A 22,355-nucleotide genomic window follows, 5' to 3' on the forward strand; every position below is an offset into this window, starting at 1 on the left:
ATAATTAAAAAATTTCCAACAAATTGTTCATTTGTTAGTCATCTTGCTTACTCTCCAAGTCGGCCTGATACGTTTCTAATTCGCTTTTACTATATCTGATATCAGCCAATTAGGAATTTCTTCGCGCTTAGGTTTTTTTCCCTTATAGTCGAAGAGCACTTCGGTGAAGGGTGGAATATTATTGGCAGCAACGAAAAACAAGCGTAGAACACCATTGATATTTTTTTTTGGTTTAGCATTGAAAAGCGTAAGACTGGTTAATTGTGGCCCCGTACGTTTTTGGGTTGGATGCGTCGAAACATGTCTTTTCCATTGAAATCTTAAAAAAAATAGAAGCAATCGTCGATCGTTGCTTTAAGGCGTTTTTCTCCTTCTTCTTTGGAAATGTGAGCACCGCCATATTCGCAGATGAACTCACCTGCAGAAAAATTATATTTATTATTTTGCTAAAATGTATTTAAATTTGTCTATTTAATTTTTGAATTAAAATTTATTTTATTTATATTCTTTACCTTTTTCAAACGCTTTCGTTGTAAACAACCCTTCACCTTTGTGTTTTGTTTGTCACGTTATGAGTCCTTTAATTGATCCGATCCTGATTTTGTCGTCAAGCTCATCTTCGATCTTTGCCTTGGTTTTTCTTGCAGGTACCCGCTGAGATAGATCAATTGAAATTAGGTTTGCGCTTACTGATTATAGATTTTAAATCCTACTATTTTGAGACACCTGCTTCGGGTACCACAAATCCCTCAAATTTTTTAATTTGCTATCGGTTAAATTATATTGGTAGGTTTTAGCCAAATCTTGTTTGAGGTCATATTGTGCCGGGAAGACAGCGCTGGGACTTGGGGGCAAGATGAAACTTAATTCCTTTCTTATCAATTTGTATATTTCATCATCTTCATTTAAAAAAAGCGTTATTAACTTTTGTATTTTACTTGCTTTTTAAACAATTTACCAGTTTCTACATCTTCGGATGTACAACTCCCTGAAGACGTTTCAGTTGTAGTGCTTCTAGATTAATAAAAACCCTTAAGAGCCTTTTAGTATAAATAGCTAGGGAATCGGGTAAAAGGGCTCGGCTTGCGATTCGGGTTAAGCGCTCGGCTACGGAATCGAAAAGGGGAGTTTATTTAGGTACATATCAGTTGACCGCAAATCCTTTATTTATAAGTGTAAACTATTGCCTAGACAATCATTTCTTCGTCATGTTATCTAATACAACTGCCAATTTCTTATTCAGTATTACTCCTTAGGACACTCCAAAAATATTGCTTTCACGGGTACTGCTATATCTCAGGGGCAAAAACTCCCGAAAAAATAGTTATCAGATTAAGCTTATTATAACCACTGACCACAACCGAATTTTAACAACTTACTATCGCTGTTGTTGTTTTCGGCGTTTTTCATGAATCGGTCGGAATTGTTGCAACATGGGTGTTTCTATGGGTAATCCTTTATAAATCCCCTTTTCCTGCATAACTTTTCTCGGGTCCTTCTCTCATTTGGCTGATTTTGCTTTTTCTACGACTTCCTCTAACTGGCCGTTAGAATTCATGATTAATTGAATTGGTTCCCCGAGTTCAACCAAACTGCTTGTACTTTCAAACAACGGCAGGTTTTTGGTGGTTTTGTCTTTCGGTCCCAAATAATTATTAAGACAAAAAGCTGAATTTATTGTCTCAGACCTGATGATGTTCCCCAAGGGGTAACGAAACTAGTTGTTGTTTTAAGTACAAGTGTCTTTATTAATTTTAACAATTAACATATTAAGGAAAGCGTTTGAAAAACTCAATACTCCAAAAATGGTAGCGAAACTATAAGTGAAAGAATTTTTTATTTAAAAAAAAGCTAAGTTTAACGTTTTTCTTAGACGTTAAATATTTTTTAAGTTCAAACATAAGGACATATCACGACCGTTAGCTTAAAGAGGGTTTTACGGTTAAATTAAATTATTTTCGTTTAGGTCACAAATTTAAAATTTACGGTTTGAACTGGAATAAGTCAACTGTGCCTTACAGAAAGAAATAAATTAATATGGTCGAATTTTCGACTACTCTAATCAACAAAGATAAACATAAGTTATTATATAATACCCGATGAATCAAAGATGATTTGAACGACAACTGGATGAAATTACGTCTTGTGAATGCGTGGAGGTACTAAGCCCTAAGATTTCTTTCTGAGGTTCGGCTGAAGGCAAAAGGAGAATAACTCAAAAATTAATTGACTAAAACATGAAAAACTAGCATAAAATATGCGAAAAAAAATGTAATATTAACTTTTCACCCTACCAAAATCAATCTTTCGAAATACCTATATATCCGCTGGCAAGTTTTCTCTTGCTCGCTCGGCTACTAAGAAACTCCTCCTCTAATTCAGTGGCCTGTGCAGAGACAGTCTGAAATTTTAGTTTTTGTGGAAATTTTATCTTTCACCAACACCCCAACGTGATTTAGAACAGCAGGTACAGCTATAAGAATTAGACGGAAATTGGGTTAAATAGGGGTTGCCTTTAAACTTTAAATAAAGCAAAAAAAGTAAAAAATAATTTCATATAGTCCAATGAATTATAAATTGTTAATTATTACCAATATTTTAATTTGTTTACAGGGAATTATTTTTAATATACGGTTTATAAATGAGAAAGTTACTTTTTTCAGTTCCGTTTAGGTGATTTTCAGAAATCATTCAGAAATCAATTTGCGAATTACAGCCAGTTGCACTTCCTTGGAATTGTTGATTCATCGGAATGCACTAAATATCCCTGGGAAATTCCACTAAACAATTTATCTCGTCCTAGATGATTAATTTCAATCCGCTTTTTATCCGAGAATTCTTTATTGTTTTGTATAAGATGTCTAGGCAGATCTCCGGAGGTTAACTTTTGCTCAAATTGGGCATGGAATGTTTGCACGTCTTTTTACGGGCTTGTGTTCTGCAAATTTACAATTATATTTAACTTTAAATAGTTTAAACAATAGGGGTTTGTAAAGAAAAAGCTACGCTTGAAGTATTGATCTAAGCTCGTTCGTCCGGTAGTACGAAGAATTTTATTAGATTTTAAAGTTCATCAATTTTTAAATATTTTAAAACTGAAGTGGAAAGGATTAAATCTATGAGTAATCTATAGTTCTAGAAATTGGTTTTTTGAAACGATGAAATACTTTTAGAAATTAACGTAGAACCCTTGAATTTAAGATTCGTAACTTAAAAATAATATTAATTTTAATATAATCATATTCAAATAATAAACTCCAATTTTTACTATATAAGAAGTCCATATCGAAATTAACATGGGAAAATTAAATATATAAAGGGGAGCCTCAGAACTGATTCTAGAAAGATGTATTTGTTAAAATATAAAACGTTATTTAAAATAAAAGACATACAAAATAAAAAATTAATCTAACGTTCTTTTCATTTTCCCTGATGTTTAGCCTAGATATTTGGATTAATCTTGAAATTTTACAGGGAGCTCGGGAACCGGTAACAGGTTGTTAAAAAAAGTACGAATTACCCTGAAATGAAGAGTTCAATTTTAAAAATAAATAACTTTATCACAGGAGCAAAAACCACACCATCTATTCGGCAACGAAGAGACTCCGCGAATGATTAACAGGTCTTTACAGGGCATATAATGCTCGCGGTAAGCATTTAAGTAACTAAATTTTTGTTTTAGGTAATATGTGTCGATTTTGCGAACCGAGCGGCGGATGTGCTGAAACCCGAAAAAACGCTTTATCCGATTGATGGCACCACGTAAGTTATTTTAATGATAAGGGAAAATTTCACTAAAAGTTGATGCGCGTTAGTTAAGCCAAAATTGGAAATTTTTGATAAAAATTAATTTTCAATTTGCATAAAAAGTACTTGGTTTTCTGGTGTTTCCACTTCAAGATCCTCACAGCGGTGAGATGATATGGTATTGAGCATGGAATATTAATTGCGTCTCGTATTTGTTGTGAAAATCGGGAACCGGTGGTTGGAGGCACAACAACGGGAAATTTTACGAATTTTGCAGCCTTTTTAGGAAATCGTCATATAATTGATGGACGGAAATATACCTAGCCCTTTCTGAAAGATATTAATTCACCAAGGCGGGGGAAGATGGGGACAAAATGCGAGTCGTGGCCTTTCGTGGCGTGAATTAAATCTGAGAGAGGAGTTACATACGGGGGAAAGAAAAAAATGGGAGAGATTTAATTCAGAATGGAAACCCTTTGTCTTTAGTCAATCACAAAATCTTTATTTTAACATTAATACACTAGTTACAAAACAAAAATGAAATGGGGGGGGGAATAAAATATTATGGTTCTTCTGATTAGTAGGATAGTTAGGCCATCATTCTTACTATTTTTTATTTTTACTTTTAAGCGGGGGATAACATGCACAATAGAAACAAAATTTTCAATCACTAATTGGTTAATGAAAAGTTTTTCCGGGTCATATGTTTTCACCTGCTAACACTGCGAAAATTGCCGCAAAAATCCGCCCAATTGGGCTGTATAGTTCTATAATTAAATGTATTCCGCGAATATCAACATCCTTACGGGATCGGGGGGAATAGGGGCCCCCTATGGGTGGGTAAACATATACCGTGAAGTTAATATATATTTTGTACTTGTAAGTTGTATATTAAAATATTGTATATATATCGAATTATCGCGCTAAGCACTACGATAAATATCGTCATATAACGATATTTCGGAGAAATCAAGTTTGATTTTAGGGGAAAATAAGTAGAAATTATTTCGTTTTAATGGCCTCAGTCCTCGGAACTATTGCGTCCTATGTCAGAGCCCAATCCAATGAAATAAATTAGTATTGGCCTCTATCATAGAACCTTTAGCGATCTATGATAGAGGGCATTCAGGGGATTTTGGTGAGGAAGAGATCAAGTCTATTTTAGTGGGAAATAAGTAGAATTTAATTCGTTGTAATGGCCTTAGTCTTCAGAACCAAAAGCGGGACTTTTAAACTGAAATTTTGAAAATAAAATCAGTTACTATATCTTTTAAAATCGGAAATTCGCTTAATTTTACAATAAAATAGGATATATTTTTGGAAAGGTATGTTATTTTAATAAGTAGAATTAAAGAAAATATCAAACAGTAATTGCTTCTTTATTTTTTTAGCACCGGAAAAAATTGTTATATATATTATTAACTATTAAATTTTTACATATTTGGGGGTTTATTTGGGTTATAAACCTTTGCAATATTTCCCAACATAGCAATCAAAAATTATTCTCCTTTTTTTGGCTTTGAATTTTAGCATTGCCTTAGCTATGTACCCTTCTAACAAGTCTGTTTTAAAGCCAAAAGAAGGTAACGTTTTCTTCATACCATTCCATTTTCCTTCAATTTTGTTAGTATGAACTCCTGTTTCCTTATTTTTAAAACCAATTGAATGGTTTACTTTAAAATGTTTTAAATTGGGGTTTTGATCTAGACAGTCATAGGCTTTCCAACAATCGCTGTATATTGTGGAGTTTGGTTTCACCCATTTTTCTATCAAGGGAATTAGAGTATTGGAATTTCTTTCTAGAACGGGTGCCATAAAAAAATTGCCCGATTCTCTTTCTATGCCTCCAAACACCCATGTGCCCTTTACTCTGTGGCCTCGGTTTTATTTTCTTTTTCCGAATTTAGACTCGTCTATCTCCACTATTTTTCTCTTGCCGCCTATTTTTTCGCTGTTGTCGACAGCAGTTATAATTGCAACTTTCCTTAAGTAATTAGCGTAATCCGTTATGGTATATTTGTTCAGGCGTAAATGTTCCGCCGCGAATTTATGGGATAAATCCTTACAAATAGCATACACTAACAATAGAATGTCACCTATCCCCATTTTGGCATTGTCAAAGAATGAATGCTTTTTTAAAGAAATGTTATGGTTGCAATTTTTTTTCCTAGTATAAATGTTCGTTTTTCGGCAACGCCAAGATTTTAGTTCACCTGCACTTCTTTTTTTGATTGCTTTACCGCATCCGTCGCAATCACGTCTCATTGCTATTAAACCTTTTTCTTGGGCAAATTTCATTGTGGAATTCAAAGATTGTCATATCCAAATCTTCGCACTCTTCATCTTCGTCGTCTACTTCATTAGCATCTTCGTCATTTTCATCATCATTTGTAATTATCTAATTTCCTTTTTTTTTGACGAGTCGCGACTACAGTATGCTGCTTCACACATTTTGAAAATGGGGAAAATATATGCCTTGCTCGCCTTAGTTAAATATATAAATGACAAGCCGGTAACTAACGCCACGGTCCTAGGACGGTGGCCATTACAAAGATATTTTGTTGAAATGGCCTCCGTCATAGGATGCTTAGCGTCTTATGACAGAGGCCAGTTCTTTTATATAGAGGTAGTTATATCAAGGCTAGCGTGCGGAGCGCGCAACGGTTAGGTTAGCCGGGCGCACCGCAGGCGCGTAGGCACCGTTTTCATGTAGGATGTGTTTTACGACAGACGACAGTGTGTCAGAATTTATAGCCTGGTGTACCTAGTAACAGAGACCATACCACCGGACGCTTATCATCATATTGCCCTACGCCAGCGTCCTCAAGCCCGGACAGGTGGCAAATCCAGCACCTTAGACGCAAGCTACTCAACCCAGCAGAAGGTGCAGCAATGGGTGGACCAATCCCCACTTCGCACACAGCAGTGCGATTAAAAGTGGATGCTATAGCAACTCGAGCCGGCACCCTACTTACGTAGGTAAGGAGTCAAACCCTTTGGAAAGAGCTGCTAAAAGGGAACGACGAGCACACAGCAGCCCAAGTAACCCTGGCCCCAAAAGGCCGGGAAACAGGACCGCCGTGCCCGCGTATGGAGGCTCGCCGCCCCACAGCAGGCTACCCAATCCGCCGAGGCGGTCAGTTGCCTGGACCCTCTCCGTTAGCCTGAACCGAAGCTCAGTATCCAGCCAAAACGTGACCGAAGTCGGAGGTGGAGATAGGACCATTTGATCAGAGCTAACATCTCCCAGAGCGCAACCGCCCCTATGGGTTACAAGAGCCGGACCCTGACTCCCCGGTAAAGCCACCAGTTATTGCACTCTAACCCATTTAGGGCCTCTATGACAGAGGTCGTATACTGTCCGTCGACAGAGGGCATTCCAACGAATATCTTGGTATTGGCCTCTCACATAGGACGTACATTGTCCTATGGCAGAGGCCATTACAACAAAAAACCATTTCACCACCTAAGTGGGACGGAGGCCGTTACAAAGATATTTTATTGAAATTGCCTCCGTCATAGGATGCTTAGCGTCCTATGACAGAGGCCAGTTCTTTTAAATAGAGGTATTTATATCAAGGCTAGCGTACTGAGCGCACAACGGTTAGGTTAGCCGTGCGCGCCGTAGGCGCGTAGGCACCATTTCATGTAGGAGGTGTTCTACGACAGAGGACGTATACTCTCCGTCGACAGAGGCCATTCCAACGAATATCTTGGTATTGGCCTCTCACATAAGACGTCCATTGTCCTATGACAGAGGCCATTACAACGAAATTCCATTTCACCACCTAAGCGGGACAGAGGCCGTTACAAATAGAAAGACTCCATTACAATTTACAGTATTTGTTCTTAAAAGCGGTGCTAAGGGATTAGCACAATTTTTATGGACTGGTAGCCCTGCACAATATAGGATATCTTTCGTCATTTCGATTAAGCGATAGCATGTGTTCAGTTAGTATGTAGTTTCCGGGGTTAGCCGAGGAACATTTTATTATATTACGCGTTTGGTTATTTTTCTTTTTAAATTTACACTGTTTCTACTGAAGTAAAAGTTCATTCATTTGGCGTGATTTTCTGAAAAAAAAGCCATCTATACGATGGAAATAGAAATTAAAATTTTTTGTAGAGACAATGTCGCCCTCTATTGACAGTTACGCAAACTTCTAGTAGAGTTTATGGATTATTGTTATTTTTATCTCGCTATTTTTTCTCTATATAGTTTTTTGTTGTAATCCGATAAACAAACACGTTGGCTTTAGTTTCTGTAGTTTTTTGAATAGCATATATAATCCTCGGTAATCCAGGATTGGGACATCACTCAGAGAAGAAGACTCCTGGTGTAAGGTAGAAATGAAGAGTTAAATTTTAGTTAGTTAATTGTCTTTATAGTTGTAAAGTAAAAAGTATGAAAGAGTTAAATAGTTATGAATAAAGTTATAGTTAATAATCAATAATTAAAGTTTAAAGTAATATCGAAGTATTTTTGAGTAGGCTAAAGCAATTGCCCCTCGTGTCCGAAAAAGTGTTTTCAGTGTTCTGTGCGACTTATGCGGGCGTGCCGTCAACTTGTGCGGTTTAAGTCTTTTTGTGTGATATGAACCGTCATAGCTCTTGTGACTCAAGAATAGTCAAGAAAACCAGATCAAAACGAACTTAAGTACTTTTTTTACTTTATTAATTCAACATTTCTATTATTTTGTTTGAGTGTATATTTTTGATAATTAATTACCGATATACCCTATTTCCGGCCCAACTATGAACTGTTTCCCCTTAAACCGGCAGTCCGTGGAGATTTACATTATTCGACCCCGTAGATTATCTTTGTTAAGTCATTTCTCTTTTGAAGACCTGTTGGCATGACTCTGGTTTAATGAGTTGGTATATCTTTAGTAATTAATTCTATAAATCCGTCCTTATAACTTAAAATTAATCTCATTATTATTATAATCTTCCGTCATGGTTGTATTTTAGCCCTCCATAGTTAACTACACTAGTTTTCAATCTTATAGCGGCCATCCAGCGCCCTTAAAGGGAATATAACCTGCAAAGCAACCTTTATGGAAGACCCCCTTCAATTTTTCAAATTTCCCGTAGAGTGGCGCCACACATTTCTAAAGCCAAAGGCAAGAGCGGCCAGAGCTGCAAACGTTGGTGTTCCACACCAAATACCTGGGGTTATATTCCCTTTAAGTCTTAACGCTAACCCTTAGGCCTTGGAGCGAACATCCAGTACCTCCATGTGCCGCCCTACTTAAATTTATCTCTTGCCTGCCAACCCATAAACTGAGTCTAAACAACCCTAAAAGGATCATTCAGTTCCTAAATAATTTTGTCGAAACCTGTTATTTTGTGATAATATAACTGTGATCTTACCATGGGAAAACCCATGGGGTCCTAGGATCGGAACAAATAAATTCGAAATTGCGACGCAGGGAATTATTTCGTCCTTTATTATCCCTGGAATTTAGCGCTCGGGACTCGTCCCTCTAGATTTCCCACTTTTCGGCCCACGACCTGCTCGTTAAGTGGTGCACGTCGTAATAATAGGCATTGCCACTACGAAGCCTAAGCCTTGGGGCGGGAATGCCTATTTATCCAATTTGATCTGGCAACACTGCAAGTTTTGCTCGTATTAAGCTCATTTGGGCGAGTTTTAAAAATGTGCTTGGCAACACTGCAAAATCCGCCAAAGTGGCGGTTTTGCATTGTTGCCAAGCATATTTTTTACACACTATTTCAACCCCGTGGCCTCAGTCGTAAGAAAGATCCGTTTTTCCTACATTTCCCAATAGGGCCAGTTCCAACTTCTTTTCTTTCGGACATTCTGACTTAAATCAGCGATGGGAAACCAATAAAATATATACGCTTAACTCTGGTAACTATGATTTAAATAAAACACTACAATTATGGCCGATTATAATTAATTTTAAACTCCAAAAACTTTAATAAAGATACTAAGGCGAGGGGAAAAACACGATTCACAAAATTTATTTCTAACAGTACAACGATACAAAGTGGATATGAGCTCTCGAACTCGGGGGTCTATTTTCCTTTCCGTGGAAATTGCGAGGGACTGCACCTTTCTTAGAAATTTTCTCTCTAAGTTTAAACAGTTATTTCAGACCTGACCCTGGGTATTCTACGGGGGGGGGGGGACGAAATTTGGTACTTATCACTAGATTTTCTTCGTGGCTGCTCTTCGATTTACGGGATTTCGGTTTACGGGAGGTTACTGGGTTCCGGATTACGCAAGACACACGCACACACGCTTTCTTGGAGGGGATCAACGGGGGACTTATTGTTTCGCGATGACAGTTCCAAACTGTCCGGTCGTCTCGCTTACGGCACGGATGCCCGAATTACGGTAACTAACGAGCTGGCTAACGGTACGGATGTCCGGATGACAACGACGAATATCATACAAGCGGCGTAGGTACTTCGGGTTTCGATCTAGAACATCTGGCTAGGCGAGGGATCGGATCTCATATCGTCGGATGCTAACTCTCGGAATCAACGGGGAATCGGCGGTCAGCTGTGAAATGATTCGTTCGAGGGGGCTCTTGAAACGGTTCTGGTTGACTGTACGAAGATAGTTTGATCGGAATTAACTTTTGTGATACAGCGGGGTCTGACGGTCGAGGCCGCAAATAGCCTTAGCGGGCGGTCATTCTGGACTTAAGCTCCGGAAGTTCATCTCGGGTCCAGGTAGAGTTCTCTCCTTATGGCAATGGCAGACGTCTGTCGAGAATCCAAAATTATGTATTTTTGCAGCTCTGTCTCTTGGTTTTGTTCCGCGGATTGTGGGCGGAGGAGTTATAACAAAAACAACTGGTTACCTCCCATTTTACGTGGGTCATTGGTGCACCTAAGAAATGTCCAGGCGCCTTCACGACCTTACGGCGGCAACCCTGGAAAACCTGCGCTTTTCTTAGGATAGAGGCCCCGCGAATATGATAATGATTCTATAGGATCGTTGTGAGGTGAGGGGTCTAGTTTCGCAAGTTTTTGGAATGTATTGCACCACGGTCGAGAGAAAAACACATTCATTAGCGAGGGATTAATTTTAGCTTTGCTGAAGGCAGGGATTGAATTTATAAGTTATAACTTAATTTTTATACTTAAGGGTAGGTTAGACCAGATCCTATGAGCTATGTAAATTATACGGGATTCCTATGTACCAGACATAAATTATTTAAGTTCTTAAGTTTAAGTTAATTTTAACTATTTCTAACTCGTGGGGGTTATTATTATGTATTAGATCTTATAATTATACGACGTTTAGTATCTGGTTCGTAAATTTTAGATTTAACTGCCGCCACCAGCGGTGGCGAAGTCGAAACAAGTGTCCCATTAGAGCAAAAAAAGAACGCGGATCTAATATGACAAAAAATTCGAGAGGTCATACTCTTGTTTCGTCACTACTCGTAGCGTTGTTTTAACCTGAATTTTCTTACGTTGTGGTTTAGATTTAAATATTGCCACTATCGATGGCGAGCACGAAACACTTTTCCTATCAGAGCAAACAAAGAACGTGGATCAAATATAACAAAAAATTTCGAGAATTCATCGTGTTTCAGTTTCTTCACCACTCGTGGCGCTTTTTAAATTTAATTTTTTTTAACGTAGTGGGTTAGATTTAACGGGCGCCACTAGCGAATGCGAAGCCGAAACACGTGTCGCATCATTATTATTATTTTAACCTACATTTTCTAACGTTGTGGTTTAGATTTAAATATTGCCAATAGCGATGGCGAACACGAAACACTTATCCTATCCGAGCAATCAGAGATCGCGGATCTAATATAAAAAAAATTGAAAATTCATGCAACGAAACTCTTGAAGCAAGTAAATTTTAGATTTAACTGGCGCCACCAACGATGGTGAAGCCGAAACACGTATCCTTCAGCTAGCGAAACGGGTTAAGGGCTCGGCAATGGAATCGGGTAAAGGGGGCGGCTAGATGCTCGGGTTAAGTGCTCGGCAATGGAATCGGGTAAAGGGGGCGGCTAGATGCTCGGGTTAAGTGCTCGGCAAGGGAATCGGGTAAAGGTGGCGGCTAGATGCTCGGGTTAAGTGCTAGGCAAGGGAATCGGGTAAAGGGGCCGGCTAGGGAATAACAAAAATAATTTATTCCTTATAGTTTAAAATTTACAGGAAGGTAATTTAATATGACCTGATAGCATTCTTACATCGATTTTATTGTAAGTTGTGAAATATTGTTCGTAAATAAATTAAGGTGAACGCACATATCCATTTTAATATAAAACTATTAATTGATGCTTTAATATATGCAAATTCTCCGAAAATATAAAGCGCTTACAAAAAGTATTTATTCAATGTCTTATTTATAATTAAGTTAAGTTATTAAAGAAAAACCAGATCAAATTTCACAAATTACGTCAGCAAATATATCCTGAAGTTTCTCGCGTTCGGGGCTTCATTCTCATTCACCAGAAGGACACAAAGCTGTTGCTTGGCTCCCGCCGTTCACCCGCGAATTTCCCCAATTCCGTTCCCCCCGCCGTTCACCCGCGCCTTTCCCCCATTGCGTTCCTCCCTTAATCACCAGAATTTCTAATCACCAGATTCTCTCCCGTTCACCAGCTGCTTTCCCCCACCCCCCATTCACTGGATACTTTATCTCTCGTTCACCAGTTGCTTTCCCCCATCCCCTTTCTCCAGAATTTGTTTTCCTCGCGCAGATTTCTGAAGGATGGAATTTACCCCTCTCTACTCTTAACCCCCCACCTCGTTAACCATAATTTCCCCTATCGCTTCCGAACCCCTTAATTTCTAGGATATAAGCAATAATAATAACAAGTTATTTACATTTAATTTTTTATTTTAGAACTTTGTTTACATGATAGTAGGTACTATCAGATATTCCATTAAATGGTTATCTTGTACATTACACAATGAAAACAAATTAAAGTAGCTAAGTTTACAGGTTAATTGATTATCTACGAGTAAATTAGTAAAATCTTGTAGTACTTCAGAGGGTGATTTAAAACAGCCAAAATAAGATTTTCCTTTATAGTACGAATTAAATTGATCTGGGTACAAAAATAAACCCTCGAAAGGTTTACCATATAATAATTCGTTAATTTTTTTAAGGTTTTTAACAATAGCTAAGTACATGCATTCGATAACAATTTATGTTCGTTTAAAAGATTTATTTGAAACCGAATAAAATCAATTTTTTTTGGAACTCACCGATTTCGCGAGCTCCCAGATCCAGAACATGACCGTAGGCTGAGTTAAATTTGATGTTGTTGGTCGTGGCGACGACGGATACGTTGTTGCCGTGATAGTCGATGATGTTGTGGGTTAGAGACGATGCTCCGGTTTGCGTAGCGGCGAAAAGCTCTCCCCAAAGAGAAAGTAGATTGGTGAAAGCTTCGGAGGTCAGGAACAGAATATTTTCGTTCGATTTTTTGAAGAAGAGAACTTGTAATTTTGATCCGTCGAAACCAAAAGAAATGTAGACTGATCCTCCTAACGTGATTTTTATATTGATACGTCTTTCTTGGGCACGGCGTTTGGATACGGTATGCGTCTCGGCTATAGAAAATGAAAATGTTAAGCTTTTGTCTATTGAAATAGTAATAGTATTAATAAAATAATGCTTACCAATAGATCGTTTTTCCATGTTTACGGTAGATGACGGGAGCAAAGCGGATGCACTTCTTTTCAGTTCAGCGTCTCAGAGAAATGACGCATGGGAGATTAATCAGTTCCTATCTTGTTGAGATTAATTCATCACGTGATCTAAACTTCAAATAACCCTCAAATTCTATCGGTTGTCTCTCTCTGAGATAACAGTTCTAGACACTCGAAATTAAACCGTCTCGTGCTTGAAACTGTATCTAATTATTCCCATTGACGTCACATATTAATCCACTTGGGAAAAAAAGCCATTATAGTTTCCTCTCGAGAGCTTTTGTTGCAATCATATCCTAGAAAACAATGTAATTAATAGAAATTTACATTAAATTAGTATACTATTAGTACCATTTTGTGAACTACAATTTTGCAGTAGAAACGTTTTCGAAATACCACAAAATGAACTCAAATAAGAAAATTGTAATGAAAATAATCACTACGGCTATAATTTTAGAAGGTTGTTTCAGGACGGCGTTTATGGCTGATGTTTGTACTTTAGTGTCCATATCGGAAATGAAGTTAAATGGAATATTTTGCGTAAATAAGCATAAATTTTAGCCTAACCCTAATATATTCTCGAGAACTGAACAAGTTCTTTGGGAATAAGAGATAAGCTTACTATCTCCCCCTCGGCCCTATATAAAGGGGTGCCAGAGCCGGGGGAACTTCACTCTATTGTTGTTCTTCGTGCGTCTAGTACCAGGATTTTTGAAGCTCTCACACTCTCACACTCTCACTCTCTCACTCTCTCACTCTCTCACTCTCACACTCTCACACTCTCACACTCTCTCACTCTCTCACTCTCACTCTCACTCTCACTCTCCAATAATAATGTCCAAAATTTCCCAAATTTGAAATTCACGTCAGTTTCCGGCGTCGGGACCAATTACACTTGCAATGGTTGATGACGTATATCGATGAAAAAAGCTATAGATCCGAGAACGATGGTAGTTTTTTTGAAGGAATAGTTACGGTTACGTTTAACCGAGTCAGATTACCGCAAGGAGGAACTAGACCAGTTGGGTTAGGGATTTCCCTCGAAAAAGAGTTTTCTTTTTATAAAAAATGCACCATAACGATAAATAACCCTGATAAAATTTGTTTAGCACGAGCTCTTGTAGTAGCCATAGCTCATAGAGAATACACGGATAATAAAAATGATGGAGAACTTAAAAGAAAATATACTACTATAAGACAGTGTAGAGGAAAAAATATTGAAACGCAATTACAGACCCGCGAAGCTAGGACCCTTTTGGTATATTCTGCATTAACAGACGAAGAATGCGCGGGTCCGGACGCTTTAACTCGGTTCCAAGAAATCTTGCCCGAATACAGTATTATCGTTTTTCGATTACGCGATCCCGTACCCTTAGTTATTTTCGGCGACGTCGAAAAAGAGAGGGACCTAGAAGGCCCTCTCCGCAAACGTCTTTATCTTCTAAATATTGACACACATTTCAACGTAATTACTAACCCCAAACCCCTTTTCGCGTTTAATTACTTTTGCGAAAAATGTTTAGTAGGTTTTAATCATCTCACGGACCATAAATGCCTTCTTTTCTGTCATAGTTGTCATAGACAGCAAGATTGCCTGAAGGACGTAGATAAAATAACTTGTCAAACATGTTTAAGAGTATTCCCTAATCAAAATTGTTACGATTATCATTTATCAGGACCCGAGCCCTTATGTAATAAAATTTACGTTTGTAATCTTTGCGGAAAATTTGTCAGTATGTTTAAGCGTAAGGCAGTACACGTTTGCGGAGAGAGCTATTGTCTATCGTGTAGTGAGTTTAACCCCGCAGGTCATTTATGTTACATGCAACCTTTAAAGACCGACCGTAAAGATTCTGCCGAAAAAAATACTCGTTCTCGAATAAATAGCAATAATAAACGGGTCCACGACTCAGACAATGAACGATCACCACCGACCAAGAGAAGTACTCCAAAAACAGAAGTCTTTGTTTTTATGACTTTGAATGTATACAAACAAAGCGTACTGATGCCAATGCTTTGATTCACGAACCAATTTTAGGCGTCTTGCAAAAATCGTGTAAATTCTGTTTCGAAGAAAAAGGTAGTCGGTACGCGTGCATTAAATGCGGTGGTGGTCCTCGTGAGAAAATATTTCTCTCAAAAGACCCCGTCGGCGACTTTCTGGAGTATCTTCGTACGCTTAACAGAGTGGCTGATAAGATAATATGTATCGCCCATAACGCTAAAGGTTACGATGCGCAATTTATAGTACGTAAAATGGTCGATTTAATATGGACCCCTAAAGTCTTGACAGACGGGACCAAATTCATGAATGTACATATGAAAAATTAAAATTCTTAGATTCCCTAAATTTTATGCCCTTTGCACTTTCTCAATTCGTTTCCACATTCGGTTTAGATAATAATTTGAATAAGGGACATTTCCCGCATTTATTGTTTAATACCGTAGACCATGAATTTGATCCCGCCCGTTCGAACGAAACCAATTACGTACTACATAATGACATGCCTCCGATGGAAGCGTACGACCCTAATCGTTTAAGCGGTAAGGCCTACGATGAATTTATCCAGTGGTATAACGATTCCCTGTCCGAAGCTAGCAGTAATTCGGACCCCAACTTTAATTATTTTGATTATAAAAGATATTTAATCCGGTACTGCCGTCAGGACGTAAACATTCTTTTGCAAGGCTGTTTATCTTATCGTTCTATTTTCATGAATAAATTCAAAATAGACCCTTTCTTAACCGCGATAACGATTGCGGGAGTATAAAGTTTTATCTTTAGGAAACACTTTTTATAGCCCGATACGATTGGTGTAGTGCCCCCTTTCGGCTATCGTAAGAACTGCAACCAGAGTTTTGGCGCGATCGAAAGGCTTGAATGGGAATCTCACTTACGAGGGAAGGAAATACAGTCCGCTTTTAATGGATTTGAATCTAGAATCCTTAACATTAACGTGGACGGACTTCTCGATAACGAAGTGTATCAATATCACGGTTGTTATTATCACGGCTGTAAAAAGTGTTTTCCTATCAATAGAAATTTAGCGTTATACGGCGACCACACACAGACCCATAATTCGCGATACGCGTCAACCGTTGCTACTACAAACCGCTTGAAACAATTGGGATACATTGTCCATGAAAAATTGGAATGTACCTTCAAAGCCGAAAGGAATACTAACTCTGCCATCGATGCCTATCTGTCTACTCAAAATTTAAAATTAAAAACATTAGAACCAATACGCCCCTGCGAAGCCTTTTTCGGAGGACGTACGTCAGCCTTGAAATTACATCACAAGTGTAAAGAGGGGGAGGAAATTTAATACATTGATATTTGTTCACTCTATCCGTGGTGTAACAAGTATTGCAAGTTACCCGTGGGACACCCTAAAATACACGTAAAAGCTCCTTTCCCTGACATTTCTACCGTAAACGGTTTAATAAAAGCGACAATGTTACCGCCTCAATCTCTTTATCATCCTGTTTTACCTCAAAGAATAGGATCAAAACTAGTGTTTGCCAACTGTCAAAAATGTAGCGAGTCTCGAAACCAGCAGGATTGTCCCCACGATGACTCTGAACGAGAAATAACTGGTACTTGGGTCGCTGACGAGGTACAGTTGGCAATCGAAATGGGTTACAAGGTCATTTCTATTCACGAAATTTGGGAATACGAGGTAGTAAAATACGATCCGATATCGAAAGAGGGCGGTCTTTTCTCCGAATACGTCAACGCCTTTCTTAAACTAAAACAGGAATCCAGCGGCTTGCCCACGGGAATAGAGACCGATGAATAGATTAAGAAATACGTTGACGAATATTACGAAAAGGAAGGAGTAAAACTTAATCCTACCAATATTAAAAAAAACCCAGGACTTCGTACCATCGCGAAGCTTTGCCTTAACTCTTTTTGGGGACGGTTCGGTCTTAACCCGCGCAAAGACCAATCGGTTATTATTAGCGAACCTAAAAAGTTTTTCGATTTATTCTTAGACCCCGACATAGAAGTTAAATCGGTTATTCCCTTAAGTCAAACGCATTGCGTGGTCAAGTGGGCGTTTTTAAAAGATATCGATCTTGTTTACCCAAACACGAACGTAGTAATTGCCGCCTATACTACGGCAATGGCTAGGATCAAGTTATACTCTTATTTAAGGAGACTAGGCCTTCTTTCGTATTATTATGATACGGACAGCTGCATTTATCTAAAAGAACGTAATGGGATAGAGATTGAGACTGGAAACTATCTCGGAGAAATGACAGATGAGCTGGAAAAGTACGGAAAAGGCTCGTATATCAAAGAATTGGCTACAGGTGGCGCAAAAAATTACGTCTTTAAAGTACTGAACCCTACGACCGGTAAAGCCTCCTACGAGATGAAGGTCAAAGGGTTCCGTATAAATCAAGGCATTAAAGATTTAGTTAATATGGACACTCTTAAAAGATTGATAGGCATCGACGGAGAAACGAACGAGCCAGTAATCGTGCGGCAGCCGAGGCAGATTTTACGCCTTCCTGACCATACGGTTGTTTCCGTCGACCGTACTAAAATCTATAGACCCGTCGTAGACAAGGTACGGTTACTGGACGACTTCACTACGGTACCCTACGGCTTTAAAGCGAATCTAATTGGTCCTGAGGACGGGGACGTAGAGGCTGCCAATCGCTAATTCTCGCTAAAAATTAGTCTCACCACTCTAAAGTGAATATAGGTTTCAGTCGTACGACTCTAAAGTGAATATAGTCTTGCGACTCTAATGTGAATATAAAACCTATACGGGGTAAGGGACGCCTATACTACGGCAATGGCTAGGATCAAGTTATACTCTTATTTAAGGAGACTAGGCCTTCTTTCGTATTATTATGATACGGACAGCTGCATTTATCTAAAAGAACGTAATGGGATAGAGATTGAGACTGGAAACTATCTCGGAGAAATGACAGATGAGCTGGAAAAGTACGGAAAAGGCTCGTATATCCAAGAATTGGCTACAGGTGGCGCAAAAAATTACGCCTTTAAAGTACTGAACCCTACGACCGGTAAAGCCTCCTACGATATGAAGGTCAAAGGGTTCCGTATAAATCAAGGCATTAAAGTTTTAGTTAATATGGACACTCTTAAAAGATTGATAGGCATCGACGGAGAAACGAACGAACCAGTAATCGTGCCGCAGCCGAGGCAGATTTTACGCCTTCCTGACCATACGGTTGTTTCCGTCGACCGTACTAAAATCTATAGACCCGTCGTAGACAAGGTACGGTTACTGGACGACTTAACTACGGTAACCTACGGCTATAAAGCGAATCTAATTGGTCCTGAGGACGGGGACGTAGAGGCTGCCAATCGCTAATTCTCGCTAAAAATTAGTCTCACCACTCTAAAGTGAATATATGTTTCAGTCGTACGACTCTAAAGTGAATATAGTCTTGCGACTCTAATGTGAATATAAAACCTATACGGGGTAAGGGACGAAATAGGTTATTCAATTATATTTTTTCTCGGCTGAAGAGTCCCATAAATTTAACCGAATTTTAATTTACATTTTCATTTGTACGCTAGTACTCGAAGGGAGATAACCATGCAATTTATTCATCCGTTTAATTGCGTAACGGCAGGACCGAGTCAGAGTGGCAAAAGCTATTTAATTGAATCTATAATTAATCACGAAGAGGAAATGTTTGTTCCGGGTTTCAAAGAAATACATTGGTATTACGGAGAATGGCAAGCTTTATACGATAAAATGAAGCACAGGGTAGTTTTTAAAGAAGGATTGCCTGTTTTATCTGATTTTGACGGAAAAGATCATATATTATTAGTTATCGACGACCAGATGAGCGAGAGTAAAGGTCAAATTGGGGATTTATTTGTGAAAGGAACCCATCACCGTTCTCTAAGCGTTATTTTTATTACACAGAACTTATTCCATCAATCGAAAGATAGCAGAACCGTTTCCTTGAATTCGCATTACATAATTTTATTGAAAAATCCCCGAGACCGTCATCAAGTGGCTTATCTCGCTAGGCAAATGTTCCCTAATAAATGGCGTTTTGTAGTAGACGCCTACCTAGACGCGACTTCCAGACCTCACGGTTATCTAGTATTCAATTTAACTCAAACTTGTCCCGAAGATCAGAGTCTTAACTAATATTTTACCGGGAGAAACGTGCTATGTCTATCTCCCCAAATAAATAGAACTAACATTTCGTAATTTCAATCAGTTATGAATCATGTCTCGTAGAGTACGTATCGAGAGAGACGCTCTTCGATATCTCGGTCGTTGCAAACCCGTTCAACGAAAAGCCATTTTAGCTAAAGCCGACAAATCCCTAATAGAAACCATCCGTGAATGTAATCATAACACTTTAATTGGTAACGTTATACTATCAAATACCCAAAAAACCAGGTTATCTCGTCATAAAAATACCCTTAGAAAATTAGCCAGTAAACGTGTAGCTTGGAAAAGTAAAAAGTTAAAAGAAATTGTTAGTTCAGTCTGGGGGCGGATTTTTCTCGTTTCTTCTACCCGTCGTTTCAACCCTTCTTGGTTCTATATTTGGCAGTAAACAATGAAACACGCCAGAAAAATGATTCTCGTCCCTAGCGACGTTTTAAAGCCCGACCCATTCTTGCACCCCCTCGCTCTGACCGTCTCTGAATTAGACGCTAAGATGGACCAAATATTAAATATGAAAGATTTAGACGACGCCTTGAAATGGATTTTATACGAACAAGCTTTAATGAGACACGGAAATCTACGTAAACAGGCCTTGGCTCCTAAAGAAATCGAAATTGCCCCCGCGCTCGACTCGCTAAGTAGGGACTGGATAGACGATTTACCTTTGATATATTACCATAAAGCGCAAAACATGGTTGATCAGTTGGAAACTGTACCCGATAGAATACGGTGGGATGAAAACGGGGAGCTCGTAATAAACGGTCGACCGATTAAAGGTTCCAATATTAGCGAAATTGCCAAAGCGTATTTAAATCCTAAAACCTACCCAAAACCTATCGGATATTTCGCGTTTATTACCAATTTAAACCAATTTAACTCTTCACCGACGATCCCCGGCTTTCTCGGCCCGCTAGCTCCGAGCGCGCAACAACAAACGAAGTTTTCCCGTTAAGCGTAAGGTAAAGTGCGAGTATCCTCCTACGGAAAGAGGGCGCGCGCAGGACAGATAAGCCCCACTCCACTCGTAGCCTCGACCGAGATCACTCCACGTCTGACGGGGACTCTTCTCATCACTCGTATAATCAAACTAGGAGTCGCGCGTGAAACTCGAAAGTATGGGAGAAGCTATTTTAGAAAAAATATATTTTGACACAAAGCATCCGGCGTCTTTCGGAGGCGCTGAAAGGTTATTCCAGTCCGTAAAGTCTCATGGCGTAAGTAGGGAAACTGTAGAAAAATGGTTAAGAGGAATCGACGCTTTTACGATGCATAGGCCGAAATATAAAAAGTTTAAACGAAATAAAATAGTAATTAGTAATATAAGGGAACAATACCAGGCGGATATTAACGATATGCGTTCGTTAGAGGCTGATAATGACGGATACAAATATATTTTAACAATTATAGACTGTTTTAGTAGAAAAGCGTGGGGGTTACCTCTTAAAACTAAATCGGGGATAGAGGTTTTGGAAAATATTAAACATGTTTTTAAAAAAGACGGAATTCCGGATAAATTCCAATCGGATAAGGGCACGGAATTTAGGAATAAAGAAGTACAAGGATATTTTAAAAAGAATTAAGTTAAATTTTTTAATACCGAAAATGACGAAATAAAAGCCTCTATCGTAGAAAGGTTTAATAATACGTTAAAAACAAAAATACAACTAAAATGATATTTCAAAAGGGATTCGAAGCTAATTATACCGAAGAAATATTTAAAGTCGTAGCTATAGTTAAAAGACATCCTCCCGTTTATAAAATAAAAGATCTCGCGGGAACCGATATAAAAGGGACGTTCTATTTTCGAGAGCTTCAAAAGGTCAGCGCACCTCGTTCGTTCAAGTTAAACCAGGTTTTACGGCGGAGAACGAAAAACGGAGTAAAACAATTGTACGTTAGTTGGCTAGGATATCCTCCATCGTTTAATAGTTGGGTTAATCAAGATGACGTCTGGGATTTACATAACACTTAATAGTAATACTAGAGAAAAGAATAAAAACAACCCAGAAAATACTCTAGCCTCGTATTCTACAACGATGGCCAAACCCATTAGTTTACGCGGAGATTGGGAAATTGCCCTGGTAGAAATTATTTATCCTTTATCTTTTTATAACGTAAGCGAACCAATGGGATGCGGAATAGAAATTAAGGAATTACTATCGAACCCTCCAGCCCACATAGTAGATTACAAATATACGAACGACTTCCGCGAGATACCTCAGGGTTACTACAAAAATCCTCATGAACTTTTGGCTGTACTTAATGAAAGTATTAAAAGTTTGAACCTTGATTTAAAGGAAAGCGCTAATTCAGAGTTCGATAATGATTCATTAGGAAAATTTGAATATAGTTTAGAAAGTGGACACGTACAATACACTTCCTATAGTAAACATTATTGCAAACTCGAGTTAACGCCGGAGTTGAGGAAAATTTTAGGATTTAGAGATAATTTTACTGATATTTCACCTACGCTAACAATCAGATCAGATTCCCCTATGCAATTAAACTTATTCCTCCCCGATCTTATGTTCGTGTATTCCGATTTGGTTTGAAATGAAATGGTAGGGGATACATTAGCCCCCCTTTTGCGAACAATTGTTGTAGACCAAAACGCCCCCCATGGATCAACCGTTCCAAAAACTTTCGATTCTCCGCATTACCTTAAACTGAGTAGAAATTATATTGACAGTATCGACATTAATATAAGAACTAGTTTAGGTGAATTCGTGCCATTTCAGTTTGGTTCAGTCACGTGTAAAGTTTATTTAC

At 38.5% G+C, this 22,355-nt stretch overlaps 1 protein-coding gene across 1 annotated transcript; it reads right to left on the reverse strand.

The window, feature by feature from the left end:
• Window positions 1-564: 564 nt before the first annotated feature.
• LOC149923337 (uncharacterized) lies at window positions 565-13,462 on the reverse strand. Its single transcript, XM_090160931.1, has 4 exons — window positions 13,378-13,462; window positions 12,961-13,308; window positions 727-899; window positions 565-654 (listed from the first exon to the last, which is right to left on the reverse strand). The coding sequence occupies exons 1-4, from the start codon at window positions 13,394-13,396 to the stop codon at window positions 565-567; spliced, it is 630 nt and encodes a 209-aa protein (XP_090017057.1). The 5' UTR covers window positions 13,397-13,462.
• Between the last annotated feature and the right edge of the window lie 8,893 nt (window positions 13,463-22,355).

The sequence above is a fragment of the Leiobunum rupestre genome, chromosome 10 (genome assembly GCF_980474605.1).
Source record: "Leiobunum rupestre chromosome 10, qqLeiRupe1.1.hap1, whole genome shotgun sequence".
Lineage (NCBI taxonomy): Eukaryota > Metazoa > Arthropoda > Arachnida > Opiliones > Sclerosomatidae > Leiobunum > Leiobunum rupestre.

Bases quoted from the DNA above. Each gene is read 5' to 3' on its own strand.
- LOC149923337 (XM_090160931.1), bottom strand. The intron at 900-12,960 runs GTGAGTTCCAAA...TTTTAAATGAAG, and splicing joins TCTGGGAGCTCGCGAAATCG to ATGATGAAATATACAAATTG. The intron at 655-726 runs GTGTCTCAAAAT...GATCTATCTCAG, and splicing joins ATTTGTGGTACCCGAAGCAG to CGGGTACCTGCAAGAAAAAC.